The sequence below is a fragment of the Triturus cristatus genome, chromosome 8, assembly GCF_964204655.1.
Source record: "Triturus cristatus chromosome 8, aTriCri1.1, whole genome shotgun sequence".
NCBI classification, from domain to species: Eukaryota; Metazoa; Chordata; class Amphibia; order Caudata; family Salamandridae; genus Triturus; species Triturus cristatus.
Genome location: NC_140591.1, coordinates 437,146,865 through 437,164,100, shown reverse-complemented (window position 1 = coordinate 437,164,100; position 17,236 = coordinate 437,146,865). Strand labels below are relative to the sequence as shown.

Below are 17,236 nucleotides of genomic sequence, written 5' to 3'. Positions count from 1 at the left end.
GCAAGAGATGGAAAAACAGGCACGGGGTGTTTGGTGGTGGACTAAAGGGGCAAGAGGGAAATCAAGACAACGCAACATTGATATTGATAACACAAGCCACAGGCTTCTGGGCAAATGTTTAGGCCCTGGCACTTATTCTTTCACAAATTAAGCACTCGTGCAAACCTGCACATCTGCTGCACATGTGCATAGTTTTTTAATGAGTCAAAGATGTATTTACCAGTTACAACACAGGGGTGCCCTCTCCAAGGCAGAGGGCAGGGGATTTTAAATGTTAACCACTGTGTAAACAATCCTAAAAAAATCAATTCTGTGCAGAGATTGCGAGTCTCCGTTTCTGTTTTTCGCACAGTGGGTTCATCTTTTACCGGCGGAGGACCAGGCTTTTGAGAAATGAGGCTTTATCTTTTGTTGTTCCTCTTGGCAGTTTACCTCCAACAGAACCATGCCGATGCTTTTCAAAGGTAATGCTTTTGTCTTTCGTGTTTCACTTCTGTCTAGAACAAATGAGGAGTCTATTTTTTTATTTTATTTTATGTGTCCAGTTTTCAATAGCGCCAACGTGGTCTAGGCCATTAGAGCGCTTTAAAATTGAATGGAAGGTAGTGGCGAGTAACAGTGATACAATAAAACCAGTGAGCACCAAAACACCACAATCAGATTGAGGCAATGGCAAAGGTAGCAACGCATGGGGCCGCACATAGATCTAGCGAGGGAGTTTCGGGTTCTTATTGCAGTGCCAAAGAATGACTGCTTCATGCACCAATATTGGTGTGAGGGGGGCTCTGTGAGCAGGATTTGTGCCTTCCTCGACTCCACATGGGCGCCAGGGATTTTCAGTTTTCCGCGAGGCAGCCTGGCGTGGAGTTTTGCAGGGCTCTGTCCCTAATGCAGCCAGTCTTATTTTGTGCTGTTGCTTCAGTGGGGAGCCGCTGAAGAGTTAAAAGAACATGAGAGACTGTGTCCCATATCTTGTACCCAGAAACAAAGTGGTGAGCCATGTGGAGCACGTCTGAAAGGGGGGGACAGGTGAACCTTTGGCTGTCCAACGAGTAGAGAGTTTCTATGATTCATGCCAGAGAGATCTAGTACCTGGACTATAGACTTCTCCAGGGATGGACTGCCTTCTCCCCCAGCAGAGCCTTACTTGGCAGCGCGCGTTCTTGGCCATAGTAGAGTTATAGTTTTGTAGGTTACGCTTGTTGTCGAGGATTAATCGCAGGAACCTAATGTTGTTTACAATAGCAGGCTTGGAATCCAGCGGAGAGCATGAATCAATCTACGCTTGATTTTGTTTTGGGCAGATTAATAGGTATTCTGTTTTTGTTGAGTTTCATTTTAGGTGTGGGTTGACACCTCATTGCAGCATGTCATTCATACAGACCTACTGGAACTATCCTCAGTGGTGCATTCATTGCTTGATTTTTAAGGACTTCATATAGCGTTAGCGGAGGGCGGACCTTGTAGTCACCCTTTGATAGACCTGCTTGTCTATGGAGAGTTCTGATAATGGTTCTCAGTACTGTATGTTTGAATGTCATGCTGCAATGAGTATGACTGAATGCCTTAAATTATGCAGGCTCAGAGTATGCAGCAATCTCAGATATAGCAACCTAGAGCGGGGTTCAGATTAGAGATCTTTAAATTTGGTCCTGATGAATGCCGTTTGACCACTGAGGCAAAATGATATAACTGAAACATGTAGACCCAGTAATGTTCGAGTACATTGTATACTCTATAAGATCACCACAAGTTTTCTAACCTTTCCAGATGTTCCTCGGGATAAACTTTTGAGTCTTAAGGATACCTTTAGGCAATTTTATATTTAGATCCGTGAACCATAATGTACAGAGGGCTCCCTTTATTATCAAAGTTGTGCCCACCCAGATACAGACTCTATCTGGATGAGGACTTGATGATGAAGCATACCGCTGGGTCAAAGTCTTTTCTAAAAACCAAAAAGGACCTCTTGTGATAGACAGTAAGAGGAACCAACCCAAATGCTGAAATGTGGGCACTCTCCTTGATGATGTGGATAGGTATGGCATTTACCCTTGGATGGCTAAAAGAAAAGGGACAGATGCCAGGGAACTGTTTTTCATCCATGTTATATTTGATAAATTGTAAGTGAGAAATGGTTATAAACGGTTACTCCTATAGGTAGTCCATTTACACTGTGTCAATGGTGCTTATTCTGAAATTGGTTTAAAATATACTTTTTAATTATCAAAATATCTGTTCAGCAGTGCCTAAGCAGCATAGCTTGGCATTTATGTTCCTTTTTAGGTTAGACTTAATCATACTTGTGTTGTCCATGACAAACTATTTCATACAGTATACATCTAGATGGATTGGTATGTAGACTTGCTATGTGAGTCTTTAGGGGACAGAGGTATGTCGGCTACATGGCCCATCAATGGAGTTTTCATCTTTTACATGCCAATTCGTTATCTGTAGTTTTCACTAGTGCCCCACTGGCCTTGGTAGAAACAAAGGGGCCTAGTCACAAAAATAAATTCGTTTGTTAACATATGTTTATGCCTGAATTCACCTTATTTTATGTCGTTCAGGGAATCACAAAAGCGTTTCTGGCAGGCGTAAAGGAGGCAAGAGAGTGGGGTGGTGGGGGGGGGTGAGAGGTCTTTACCACAGGTGCATTGATCTCCTTAACTTAAGTCCACTCAGAGAGTGTTAAGTGGCCAATCCAGAATGTGGCTTGCCTTGGAAGTTTTGGAATGTCCACAAACGCATATATTTGTAGGAATTCCCAAATTTCGATCCATCCCATTGCCCAACATTTGCTTTTACTCCAGCACAGGACTGGTGCATATCCACTTCCCGCACAGAAAGGGGAATGGATTTTGCTCGGAATAGCTGGGGGCACTAGTTGGAGGCCTCGAACCACAATGAATAATATGTTCTCTGCAGAGAAAAAAGTGCATTTGCACAGAGGATCCTATTCCAGCTGTGCAGGTCTCTCCACTATGGAAAACTCCATCCGAAGGGAATAGGTGCTTCATACAAAGTCACATGACTTTCCTAAAGTGCCCCTGGAGATTTGCACCGTTTCTTTTGATTGCTGCATAATCCGATTCACAGTGTGGTGGCTGGTGGCAACATGTTCTCCTTTTCAAAGCAGGGCTTTCCTAGTGTCATTGCGTTCTTCAGTTGCATGGGAGTTATTGTCAGCAAATAAACAAATGCAGGTAGCTGCGGAAGATACAAACATCTGTAGCAGCGGTTGCATATGTTAAAAACATTTAAGAAGCGATAGCAAACAATGAAAATGGGAAATAAACACCACATGAATATATAGCAGAATAAACTGCCTCGAATTACAGGGCAGTATTTTCTTGTGTCGTTTCACCTTATGAACTTGAATTACATTGTTTTGCAATTGCATTCATAAAGCACTTCATGCCAAGACTCATTTGTAATCAGAAAAACAAAATAAGCAAATGTATGCTGTCCTCCGCATGCCTGGCCCTGGCCTTTCATTTAACACTTAATTGCATTCTGTATGTCGTCTTCATTTGCTTTATTTGCCAGTGCCTTCAATATAGATGATCCTTGAAGAGTGATTCTGTGGCTGGATGCTCAGTGTTTGATGAAGATCGAGCCATCGGTTACATCTCCATTGATCATATGTTTGTAATAAAGAAATGAAAGGATGCTGCATGAGTACAAGTATAACAGAGGCAAAGAATGGAAGGGCAGGCAGCGAGCAATGTCTTGTTACTTGTAGGTGACTATTCCAAAGAGGACAGTGATGCAACGTGTCGTCTGATCTTATCTGTGAAGTGTGACATGTGTGCTCACCTTTCTGTAGAGATTGTGAAGGAAGATCTCTGTGCAACGCTTGCTAGTAAACAAACCTTCCTTCTGCTGCCACAAATCAGCTGATTAATCATCCGCATGATTGCCCAACTTGATACACAATTGCTTAATTCAGAAACGGCACAGCTCACATCATCCAGCGAAAACAAGAGAGAGAAGAGACAAATTGATTGACATAACGAGAGAAAGGCAGAGAAACGGAGTAATGTAAAGTAATAAGAAAGAGAAAGGGAGAGGCAGGATAGTTTGAATTTGGGAAACCTCGGGCCAGATATATTAATACTTTGCGCTGGTGTAGTTTCACAAAAAGTAGGACAAAGGCCAGAAAATCTTGAAATAGCATTTACTTTCCAGCACAAATCTTACTTTGAGCAGGAAAGTAACCCTTTGAGTTACTTTGCATTACTTTGCATCAAGGGGATGTCCCATTGGTGATACATGGACATTCCCATGCAACCACTCATGTTTTTGATGCAAAGTCTTATCTATTGGAAAATATAAACAGGGCTGAGTGCCAAAAATGCATACCTCCTCGAGGCTACCTTAATGTTGGAGAAAAGCTTTCTCAAAACTTTTCTAACTTTGCATGTGTGCTTTGTCCTCACACACACATTCAAGGCACTTCAGAACTCAGGTCCCACCTACCAGAACAGTCGCAGCTCATTCCACCAACCACCCAGACACCTCGGCTCCGCAGGAACTCCTACTTGAACACATCCCATGCATACACACAACTAGATCAGGAGGGTGGGCGGTCTCTTATATCACTCCTAAAGTGTGGAACGACTTCCCACTCCACATGAGAGCCGCCTTGTCTCCACAAGAAGCTGTTCACCTGGCTTATCAATTAACCAACCAACCATAGGCAGGGCTGGGCACATACCTGCTCAGTGCCAGGATACCTTTGCATGTGATAGTACACTTTACATAACATAGTTTACAGCAGACAAGCAAAGTTCTAAAAGTTGTAATCTATGTCTAACCACAGTATTTTGTTTAGGAAGGGTGCTTTTCAAGTACAAAACTTAGATTAGGCATCACACACTTTTGTACAAGGCTGTGCGCATGGTGCTAGGCAACTTAAAGAGCGCCAGTGCAGCAGGTGATAGCAACAGCATCATATCTTAGTAGTTATTCCACTGTCCTGCTCTCTGCCTTCATGCAACACAGGGCAGCAACCTTTGTTGCTGTGCTACGTGATCTGTAAGAAAATCTAGTTCTTTGAACCCCGGCTTCAACATAACTGGGAACTTTGTTTTCCAAGAACGTTACACCTTCGAGGTAGTCAGAGGGGAAGCATGAAGTTCTAACTTCTCTGTAAGCGCTTTATGACTAAAGTGACTTGCTAAGGAGCCATGTGGTCACACAGTTCCATGGGTTGACTGAGCAATTGACAGTTTTTGGTTGGCAGCCCTGATACTAGAAAGTGTGCTTCAAAGTATGCCTGACCTCTGAAGCGTAGTAGGTGCTTGAGGTCCCAGTAGGCAGAGGAGCGCTGCTGCTGAGTAGAAGCATCCATATTGAACAGTTCTAGATGTGAGTGAGAAAGTACCTTGCTTTTTGGGGTTTGGGCTTCAATTTCTCTTGAGAGCTGGGATGCGTGGGTGTTTTGCCTCGATTCTTTTCCAGTTGATTATTTTAGGGGTTTGATGACTGCTTTAACATACACGAGTTGCTCAGAATAGGGCTCTGGTCGAGCAAGCGTTCGTTTTCCAGCCAATGCCCTGTTATGTAACCTGACTTCCACTCTTATTGTAATGCTGGGTTGTACAGAGTGCTTTTGCTCAGCTATCTGCTGAACATGCAGTGAGGATATCTCGCAGCTCAAGGGGGGTACTCTTTCCAGAGTGAACAGCGACCCCCGTTTCATAGGCGGCGATGACGTGAAAGATGGCAGAGTGGACTGATTGTTGGCAGCATAGCCCTGGGCCATACTGTGGTTTTCACCTAGAGTTGTTGCCCATCTGGATAGGTGCCAGGTCAAAACGGTAATGTTTTGTTTGTGAGTCACCCACGGATGTCCCAGGATGGAAGTAAGTCAAACAGAACTGACGGCGCACTGAACCTTGGACCGTTCCATGTTTGAGAAAAGGAGGTCACACTGAGTAAATACACTGGCTTGAAATACAGCTGCAGGGTTTGCAGGACTTGTTGTGCCCCTCCTTGATTCCCCGCTGCTACCATGCAGATTAGAAGGGCAGTTCATAGGTACAGTGCATATGCTTCCTTCCATTCATCTGATGGCAGAAGACCAGCGGAGTAGTAAATCTTTGCAGCCATGCACATGTCATTAACAAGGGAACAACCTAAAAACTCAAGGTATCCCTCCTGCATTACCTCCACCAACCATGTTAGGACAAGCATTGGCACAGCCAATAGGTCTCGCTTTTGGGACCTTCTAAGTATTTAGTTATGCAGCACAATATCCTTGGTGCAACCACATCAACTGTTGCGCGGCTAAACACTTAAAAGGTCCCAAAGGCGAGACCTATTGGCTATGCCAATGCTTGGTGTGGTTGTGTGTGTGGTTGTGTGTGTGTGTGGTTGTGTGTGTGTGTGGTTGTGTTACCGTCTGGAATTTACTCAACACCACATCACATATAGGATCCTTTGCTCACTTGATCAAGCAACATTCGTTAAGAAATTATGTGGGATGATCGGTTCTAAGCCTGTGAAAACGTGCCCTACTGACTCAGAATGGATGCGTGTGGTCTCCCATTACAGAAACTTCTGACAACTGAACCAATTCTTGTTAACTTCTAATCAAATAAAAACACTTTTGTTTTATCAATTTGTCAACTGGTTTTTATTGGACTTTTTCAAAAACTCAAGCATAGTAATTTTGAACACCAGCATTATATTCGTATTCTACTGGTTTAACTGCTGCCAAAACGCTAGACTGCCGACTTTGTTGCTGGAAACCAGGGTTCGAGCCTCGGGGTCGTGTCCACATCCTGTGATTCTGGGCAAATCACTTAATCTCCCCGTGCCTGAATGTGTAACGTAACCGGTGCTCATGTAAAGCGCTCCAATACCTTTGTGTCGAGTTCGCGCTATATAAAATCTGCAAAAAAAAAAAAAGCGTGCCCGAAGAAGGTATAAGCTGATCTATGGTTATTTCTCATTGTAAGGAATCATTAATTTGTGCAATGCAACTACGCTTAATCAAGAGATTGAAGACATTCTCCTCGGTTTCCAATGTCCAACACTTGATTGACGTAGGAGGTAAAAGCGCAGGAGCAGCCAAACCGAGCCAGCTACATAGGGTGGAGTCTACGATAAACAGCAGAGCCATGAAGTACGAAAGAGCAGGTGATTTTTTTTTGTTTGCGGTTTTACATGAGCATCAGTTACGTTAGGCAAGGACACATTCATTATTGGTAGGCACGGGGAGATTAGGTGATTTGCCCGAATCACAGGGTGTTAAGCCGACGCCGAGGCTCAAACCTGGTTCGGCAGCTCTGACCATTAGGCCACATTTTCTCCTTATCGAGCGACAACAGACTTTAGTAGAGAAATGTCTCCTCATCAACTTTGAATAGGGTTACATGGATCGCTGTTACCTCTTGGTGCCATGAACTTGGACACATGTTTACAGAAACAGCCAAAACTGACCGCTCAACTCCAGAAACATGCCGACCGACCAGGAGGATGCGGAAGACTGGCGGTCAAATTGTGTGTTGAGCCGCATCGCATGCGCTTCCCGGCCACCGTTACCAATGAACAACTGGGCAGCATTTTACTAAGCCAATCATCTGCCACGTTACAGGCTATGATACAGTACTGCTAATAAAGATCGAGAAATCTTATACCCAATCCATAGATAAGAGTTTCCACAACCAACCCAAGGTCATTACGCTTTCCCCAATATAACTTCAATATGTTTCCTCCAATATGATTGGATGCACTGACCCAGGTGTCCCCCTTGACTCTAGCCGTATTTGGCGTTATTACGAGGCAAGCGGCATTCGTTAAGGGTGTAACACCGGAACACGGATTTTAGTCTGTAAACAAGCGCGCGCGATGGCAAAAGTAGGCTGGCGAGTGGGCAGGAAAGGAATTTTAACACGCGCGCGTGCCTCGGCAAAAGTAGGCTGGCGAGTGGTGTGCGATGCGTGCGGCAAAGGAAAGCCAAGGGGCTGAAAGCTGGCGGATGAGCGCGTGCACGCTCGCGTGAACGCAAGCGCTAGGCCAGCCAGCAGCACTTTGAAAACTCACCTACAAAATGTCTCTCCGAGCAGCGCATGCGCGCTGACTCAGCGAGACCTAAAAAAGCAAGGATGCCATTGCCGGCAGTCTGTCCAATACTAGCCTCTGTCTGTTGCCCTTCCATCAGCTCGCCGCCTTCTCTTCTCCTCTTTCTCTTCTCCTCCACATTCTCACCACCTTCCCCCTTCCTCCACCTTCACTCCTCTTCCTCCACATTCTCGCCACCCTGTCCTCCTCCACCACCTTCTCTCTTCCTCCCCTCCTCCTCCTCCTCCACATTCTCGCCACCTACTCCCTTCCTCCACCCTCTCTCCTCTTCCTCCACATTCTCGCCACCTTCTCCCGTCCTCCACCTTCTCTCCTCCTCCCTTCCTCCTCCTCCACATTCTCGTTCTCTCACTGACCTAACACTCCAATGAATTCCTTTGTTTTTCGGGTTCTATCCCCTACACTAGGTTGTAGTATTTGGAAGACAAAGGAAACGGGTGCACGCGCACAAAGATGCACAACACCGGCTGCACACACTGACACACGTGCAAATATTTTATCAGGACACATCAAGCATTTGTTTTTTCTTCTGCCCCAATCTAATCAATGAAATCTTCACACCATGATTATGCTGCTACGTTGTCGGCCTAAAATATGAAAATGCAGATGTTGAAACCCTTTGATGCCTAAACAAAATGCTATTGTTATATAAGCTTCAAAACGCTTCATCTTCTACTGTGATACTGGCTTGGTCTGTGACAATACTCTGGGTTAAATAATATATGTGCAAAGTTAATACTTAGTATGCTATCAGACAACTGTTCATTGCAGACATGACCAGTATCAGACATGCATGTATGCAGATTTATAGACGTGGCCCAAGCTGCAAACAACGGAGTGCTGTGGAGGCGAATATATTACAGGGGTGAAGTTGGTTGAGTCATCTGCGGTTCCATTGTGAACTGGGCGCGAGGATTCAGGAGGATAAACAGGTGGGACATATGGCATGATGTTCAAGAAGGCACAAGTTGATGAGATGCTGCTTGAAGAGCAGGACCTAGAGTTTATTTGTGAAGTGGAGAGTGGTCTTCCACTCCCAGCCTGGCAGATGTTAACCAGAATGGTAATCCATAGTCTTGGGCCATAGCAGGAGAAAGCTTGGTGCCTAATTTTTCCTTCTTGGACCTTGTATTTCTTCTTCAGTGATGCTATGTAAATGTGAAATAGCGTTGTAAGTAAATGGGTTTTTAGTGCGAAGGTTGTGAGTCCTTCACAAGTAATAAATCCACATACTTGGTTCCCAGAACTCCATTGTAGCACATGACTGTCTCAGGGGAGCAAAGCAGAGCAGTCCATGGCCTACTCGTTGGAGGTGGTGTGGGCTAGTCACCCTAGTTTGCTGGCATGCAATAACAACACTCAATTATTAATTATCCATTTCTTATATGAATCCTGTAACCACAATAGCCCCACCTATACACAATACAGTGGGGCGCCATTATCAAGAAGGCAGGCTTACTGGCTTTGTCAGGGTGTTGGCACATTGAAAATAGAGCTATTGTATAATAAACGAAAACAACACCACTGAAATCAATAGGAATGGTACCATCTTACAATCACATTCATTAAGGCTTGTTAAGGCTCACTGATAATCTTGGGGTTGTTAATAAAGCAATTCAAGTGAGGACAATAACCATATTAAAACATGTAAGGCTTGATTATTAACTTATTGCTTGTAAATAAAACCATGTTATTAGCTTAATAAAAGTATATACCATTGCATTGACAATATTAGTCAATAAAGGATATTCAACACAATTTAATGTGTGCAAGACTATTTCTTCTACTTTAAACCTGGCGCAAAAGCATCCATAGGACCAAGCAACAGTGGCCCGGCTCCAGAGCCCATGTGCAAAAGTGCAGACCCCACGAGTATTTTTTTAAAAAACAAAGCACCCTTGTCCAGGGAGACCTGGGGCAACTTTAGTGCACTTTTGGCAGCCTCCAAACCCTCTGCACAACAGTTGCTGGGGAGCCTGCCCCTGCGCTGGGTCTTATGGGGTGGCGCCTTGCCCTACGGCGTGCATACTAAATGAGCATATTTGCTGCGCCACCCAAAAATGATTTTCTTGGTGTTTAAAAAAAATGTTTTTATATACTAGCATTTTTCCATCGTTATTTTGCTCACCATGCCACCCCAGTTCAGACATGGCAATATGCAAATCAGTCTTGACCCTGTGCCTCATGGGAACAGTCCAGCCCGAACTGCCAAGCGATGTCTGAACTGGGGTGGCGTGGTGAGCAAAATAACGATGGATTAAACCCAGATCTGTGACTTGGGGTGAATGTTTTGCCATTGTGCAACATTCCGACCATCATCTTGTGTGTTTTGCTGCTCACCCTTTGTGGGAAGGGTATGCCCAGACGTGGGTCCCGTGCTCACTACGCCATTGGAATCAAGCTATCCTGGCTGATGACGGCTGATAGCCAGAAACCGGTCCTAGGATGCTTGATTCCGGTCCAGGAAGACATGGCTTGGCAGTTCGGGCTGGACTGTTCCCATGAGGCACAGGGTCAAGACTGATTTGCATATGGCCATGTCTGAACTCGGGTGGCGTGGTGAGCAAAATAACGATGGATTAAACCCAGATCTGTGACTTGGGGTGAATGTTTTGCCATTGTGCAACATTCCGTCCATCATCTAGTGTGTTTAGCTATGGAGAGCAGCCTTCAGGCTAAGTCTTGAAGGAGTGTAAAGCAGCTTGGTTTACCAGATTATAACCTCTTGAATCACTAAATGAAAGGAGAACCACACAAGGTATATATAAAATATATGTATTTATTTCTAAACACTCACTACTAATCTCTTTTTGAGATTAGATTCCAAGAAACACAATAATACAGTTCAAAAATAGCACAATGTACAATGGGCCCCAGGGGGGACCAAACCATATACTAAGAAAGTGGTATAAGAACCACAACTTGACTAGACCCAGTGCCTAGAGCATGTAGAATCGCTGGGACCGCAAGGAACCACCCATGGTAGTGACACAGGAGACCCGCGGGGGACGCGTGCAGTGTGAAAACACAGGCGCGAGCCCCGTACTATTCTATGGGAAAGTTACGGTTGGACTTTTAGAAGTTAAGGACACTTAGGAGAGGACTTTGAGCAAACCCCTTTAGACTTAGGGGGTTCTAGGGCCAACACCCACGGGAGCACTGGAGTACTCAAGTTACCTCACCCAGGGAAGCCGGGTGCATAGGTGTCAAATGGCGTCGGGAATCGTTGTTGATTTCAATGGCGATCTGCTGCAAAGTGCTGCTGCCGGGAAGAAGAAAAGTGTCCGGTGTGATCCAAGCTAGGATCGAAGATCAGAAGAACCTGAAAGCAGAGGTGACAGAGTCTGGGTCACTTGCCAGTGACCAGGGGCACGATAGACGAATGCCCACCGATGTCGGGAGTCATCTAGCGCCTTGTCGATCGTAGAAGTTTCAGGATTATGTATCAGAGTTTCGTCCAGGTAAATCTAAAGTCCTGTATCCAGGGGTTCCTATCTTATACCCAAGGAAGGGGTGGGACAAACTCTAGGGACCCACCTATGGGAGGGTCAGGAAAGAGGTGTGGCTACACCAATTTCCTTTGTCCAGTTTCGCGCCAGAGCAGGGGCTGGGAGCCCCTGCATCCAGTTTGAGCTGGACTATGCACAGGGACACCAAATGTGCCCTCTTGGAGTGCACCCACCCAGCCCCAATACACTAAAGCCTGTCTGGGAGGCGGTCACACCTCCCTGTGACAGGAAACCATTTGTCCAGGCCTCCCCTGCTGGAGTTTCGTCCAGCAGCAGGAGGGCAGACTTGTGTCTTTGGCTGCAGCATCCATTTTGTGATGCCAGGGCTCTGTTAAGCTGGTACCGGGTATACCGGTGCTGTCATGTTTCTCCCTCTAGAAGGGTGGGATCATACTCCCACACCAGTTACTGGTGTGGGGGTATGATTCCAAGGTGTTTGACACCAAACACGACATGTTTCCATGCAGCCATTCCAAAGTTAGCGTTTACCGTTTGGTTATAATGCACTTAAGAGTATATGGTTTGTCTGCATCACAAACGACTCCGGAATAAAGGTTCCGAGAGCTGCAGAGGGGCTCTGCTCATGCATCGGCACCCTCTCACATGAAACCCAGGACCCTGCCTTCAGGATTGTTAAGGCCTGCCAAAGGGGCGACTGATAGGTTTACATGTGTAGTGATATGGAGCGATATAGTGAACCTATATCTCAGTAAGGGGTGCATACACCACCTTACCCAGGCTTCAGTAGCAGACCTGTGGTGTCATCTTGGAAGGCTTCCCAGAGGTGGCATAATAAATGGTGCAGCCCCTGGTAGGCCTCTGGTGTGCCTATGCCCTGGGTACATAGTATACCATATACTAGGGACTTATAAGGGTACCCCAGAATCCAATCTGGAGTGTACCTAAAGTACTGGTAATCAATTTAGAGAGGAAGCAGCTAGGATGGGGTTCTGGTTAGCAGGGCCCCAGCCTGACTAAAGTCGAAAAACAGTGAAACATCAGCAAAAAGTGGGGGAAATAATAAGAAGCAGATCCTACTCTCCTACATTCACAACAAGCAAAATATCATCTGCATTCATGGATATCAATAGTTTGCAAAAGTGAAAGGAAAGACCTCTGTTTATGTGGCATTCCTGGAGGTGTTGTGTCAAAGGGTCCATGGCTAGAATAAAAAGTAAGGGAGACAACGGGAATTTTTGTTGCATGCCTCCATTAATTTCAAATGTGACTGAAAGTAGATTGATAACTGTGACCCTTGCAACAGGCTTAGAATGGAACAAGTGTATTAGGGCCATACACCCCCTTGGGATGTCGTTCCGTTGAAGAGTTTCCAGGCGAAAGGGCCATTCCAAGCTGTTGATGTCCTTTCTGGCTTCGAGTAGGACCACCACCGCTTTGAGCACAGGGTTTAATTAGTGCAAAATAACGAACACCGTATGCAATGTTCATCTTTGGTTGACAAAACCAGCCTACAAATGCGGAGGCTATTCTCTCCAGCGCAAGGGATAGGCTGTTGGCTACTACTTTAGCTATGATTTTGTTATTGCTATTTAGTAGCGACAATGGCCTAATTGAGGCAAATATGATTGCATATCACTCTGGTTTTGGGAGGAATGAAAGGAATGATTCGTGTAGCTTTGGGGGAAGTACACATTCAGTGAGTACCTCGTTGTATACCTCCAGGAGTTGTGGGGCAGTCTTAGATGCTTTGTAGATGCCCATGGTCGGAACCGTCAGGACAGATGGAGCCTGGAGCCTTCCAACCAGTCAGGGAATCAGTAGCTGCCACTATTTCCTCTCCTTTGATAGGATGGCTCAAAAATTGCTTGTTACAGCCCTCCAACCACACCAGAGCCACTTCCTCCAGATAATTTGAAATGGAGTCAGCCAACTCCGTCATTTGGGACTCATATAAACGTGCATAATATGAGTGGAATTCAGACACTATATCCTCATTGTCCATCAGTGATACGCCTGGCTGGGTCATGATTGTGTATATGGTGTTCTGTCATCAGTCTCGAAGTAGGAACCAGGACAGTGTCTTACCCGATCTGTCCCCTTCGCCATATTGCTAGGCATGCACATTACTACAAAGGTTATGTACCTCTCTGTCTCCTAGGTCTCTGTAATCTTACAATAACTGATTCTATTCTCTGAGGAGGTGGGGATGTGGGGTGGGCATCATTCAGCTCTTCAAGGATTTGTGTGACTGTTCTATATGCGTGAGTTGGGTGCATATATTTAAGAGAATCCCTGCGTGCTTAGCAATTGTCTCCCCTCTGATATAAGCCTTAAAGGCCTCCCATAGTGTGCTATATTTCTGTACCGTGCCTTTGTTCAATTAAAAATATGCTAGAATCACCATCCACAAGGATATTAACTAATTATCATACCTAGTAAGTCATCCCACATTCTGCTGTGGATGAATGTTTTGAAACTCAATGATCAGTTTGTAGATGAGATAACATTTTCACAGACGCTTAAATCTGGTCACAAAAGTGCCATCATGGTTTCATCAAAGTATGCTGATTTGGTAATCTTTAATACAAAATGTAATTTTAAGAAATACTGTGTATTCCATAATTGGGAGCATATGATTAAATATGTGGTTTACTTTCTGGAACAAGATATTAGAACTTTGTTTTTTACTCAGTTTAAATTTGGCCAAATTGAATAGAATACTATAAGATTAGATAAGATGGAAGAAATCTTTTTAGATGAGGGTTGAAATGATATGAAATGAAATAAAATGTATAGAGTGCACAAATACCGAGGCGTCAAGAAGCTGAAACACCCATAACTTAACCCGCTGAGGAATTTAAAGAACATATATATCTGGAAAACCTAGAGACAGTCTTATTGGGGAAAAAATGTTTTAGAATTTTTCCTAAAGAAAGATAGTTATGTAGTTCTGAAACATGGCAATGAAGAGAGTTCCAAAGTTTGGCAGTGGCATAGACAAAGGACCTGCCACCCCATCTAGCCCGGCAAAAATCTGGGTATTATTAGCTGTCTACTGTCAGCCAAACACAACGGCCTAGTAGGGTGGTACCACTGAAGCTTTGACATAAATAATTAAGGTCCCTGATCGTACAAAGCAAAGGGTTTTCAAACCTCAGAAGTTTCATTAGCAACTTTTGCTTCACCCACTCTTGCCCAGTTAATGTTATCCAGATCGGAGACATTCAATGTATGAGGCATCAAGATCAGCCCCTTTAAAGGGACTAGCTATACTACCGTTCTGGTTGAACTGCAAACTCCCATTGAGCCCTGAGGTAAGAAACCCTATTCAATCTTAAAAAATACCCAGGGCTGTGCTGTTACAATTTGCAGTGAACAAAGAGTGTCAATCATCGATTTTATGGGGAATGACTGGAACTGGCTGCCCGCAGTTCTATCTTACTGATGTTCTGATTGAATTGACCCCTGAGCATCTTCATGCCCCAAGTCGCCTCCTTTATCCCTGTGCTCTTAGAACATCAATGGCCTTCTTCAGAAACTACAGTTCCTCAATCCAATTTAATTTTTAAATAGCCATGACATTTTGGCTCTGCAGGAAACATGGGCTGAGTTGAGTTGCCTGATAACAGGCTTTATTGAGCACTGAGAGCAGGCACTTAGAGAGCATAAGCATGGTAGATAAAAAGGTAGTTCATCCATACACACCTCAGCTAAGCTAAAAGGGAATATTGACCCAATAATGCTACAGGAGAGCTGGTTGTTAAGAATAAAAATTAGCAATTGGAATTCACAGCATCCCCTCTTGCTGATTAATGTCTACATCATTCCCAGTGCAAGGAAGAAGATGTCAAAACTCAGCTGTTTAATAATGATTCTGTGTGACTTAGCCAGGTACTACCCCAGGCAGATTTTCTGATAACAGAGGGGTTTAATACAAACCTCTTCTGAGATCTACATGAGGACTTTGATGGGTCTCTTTCAGGGGAGCTTTCAGAACATCACTGAACAATCCAGACCAAGAGGTTTCCCGCGAAGCTTGTTAGGTGAATTCTTAGTTTTGAAACTTAACAGTGTGGACTATAAAGCATTGAATGGTTGGTTTCCATGAAATATACCACCAAATTGGTCAAGGACCGATGGGAAAACCTCCTCCTACCTTGATTATACCATCTGTACCATGGAAATGTTTCCTTTTTTAGAAAACTATTGTATTGTCCCACGCACAGAGAGCGATCATCGTCCTCAGATCATCACAATAAATTCCAACTTCTTTTATCATGCAGAGGAATATACAGTGAGAATCTTAAGCATCTTAAATGGAGTGACACCATCAGTGAAACCGTCATGGCCTTGTCGAAGCTGGGTCCGACAATGGATCCCCGATTACGGAATGGAGGAGGCTTATCACTCGATTGCTTGCAAAATTCCATCAACCAGCCCTTCGGCATGGTTCCTCTAAGTCAACTGTTGCCTCAACAGCGATTTGGGATTCGAAGAAAGCCCATAAAAAGACTCTGAGGGGTGTTCGGAAGAGTCCAGTAGCAAAGGAGTTGCTTGATGTATTCAAGCAGGAGCAAAACATCTACAGGCCGACAATCTTCACAGAAAAGCAAAAATGTCCCAAACACTTCTGGAAAACCCTGTTATGTGCAAGCAAGAATCCCAATTCCAGGAATTTCAGGGCCCTGGTGAATAGGCAAATGAACAGAACTAGCGGGCTGGGTTGTGCTCATATCACAGAATCAGAATGGGCATCCTTCCTTGCAAGTCATTTGTCAGCAAACAAGAATGAAGTCTGTCTGCAAGGGGCATTCAAAGCCTAAATCTAAATGTAACTCCCATCCACACCCCATCCCAAGATTTAGATTACTTGCTTTCCCCAGCTACTGATATGCCTCTTCTGACAAGCCATCTTGAGCTTGTAATATCGTAGGCAAGAAAGGATGTGGCTCCTGGGCCCAATGGCCTGCCTCAGGCACTTTTCAAACAGGACATTGCGTTCTGGGCAGGACAGCTCACCACAATCTTTGATTAATGCCTGAGGAATTCAACTACACCTGAATCATGGTGTGGTGCTGTAATTCACCCCATTCGCAAAAGCGGCTGTAGATCAGACCTGAGTAACAATAGGTTAATTGCGCTCCTTGATAATGAAGCTTAATACTACGCCAGTTGCTTCTGAAGGATCTATGGCTGCAGGTGGAACTGAAGGGCTCAACTGAAGGAATCAGACAGGGTTTATAGCACAATCTGGCACGCTGACCAACCTGCTAGCAATAGTAATCTTGATGGGTAAGGTAACCGCTTCACATTCCTTGTTGCACTACTGCTTTGTTGACTTTAAGGCAGAGTTTGACCTAATACCAAGGGGGGCCCTGTGGTTCAAAACAAATAAGTGGGGAATACCCTCAAAACTCCTGGAGGCCATAATCCCACAACTACCTTCCAACACTTGGATTTGCATTTAATTAGGAGATGGTGCCTACCTATGTAAGAAAATCCCCATCTCATGGGGCGTAAATCAGAGGTGTATGTTAGCCCCTCTGTTTTTCAACATGTTCAATGCTGATTTATCACAGTCCCTTGTTTTCATCAATAATCACCCCCCAACGATTGGTGGCACGTGGATCAGTATCTTGCTGTATGCTGATGACCTTTAGTTTCACAAGGTG

General features: G+C 44.6%; 1 protein-coding gene across 1 annotated transcript in view; it reads left to right on the top strand.

Moving 5' to 3' along the window:
• The first annotated feature begins 325 nt into the window (after positions 1 to 325).
• Positions 326 to 17,236, top strand: part of CPB2 (carboxypeptidase B2) — a 138,065-nt gene continuing 121,154 nt past the window's right edge. Inside the window, exon 1 of the mRNA XM_085621837.1 lies at positions 326 to 464. Coding sequence (XP_085477963.1) covers positions 394 to 464 — 71 coding nt within the window. The 5' untranslated portion in view covers positions 326 to 393. The remainder of the gene's footprint in view (positions 465 to 17,236) is intronic.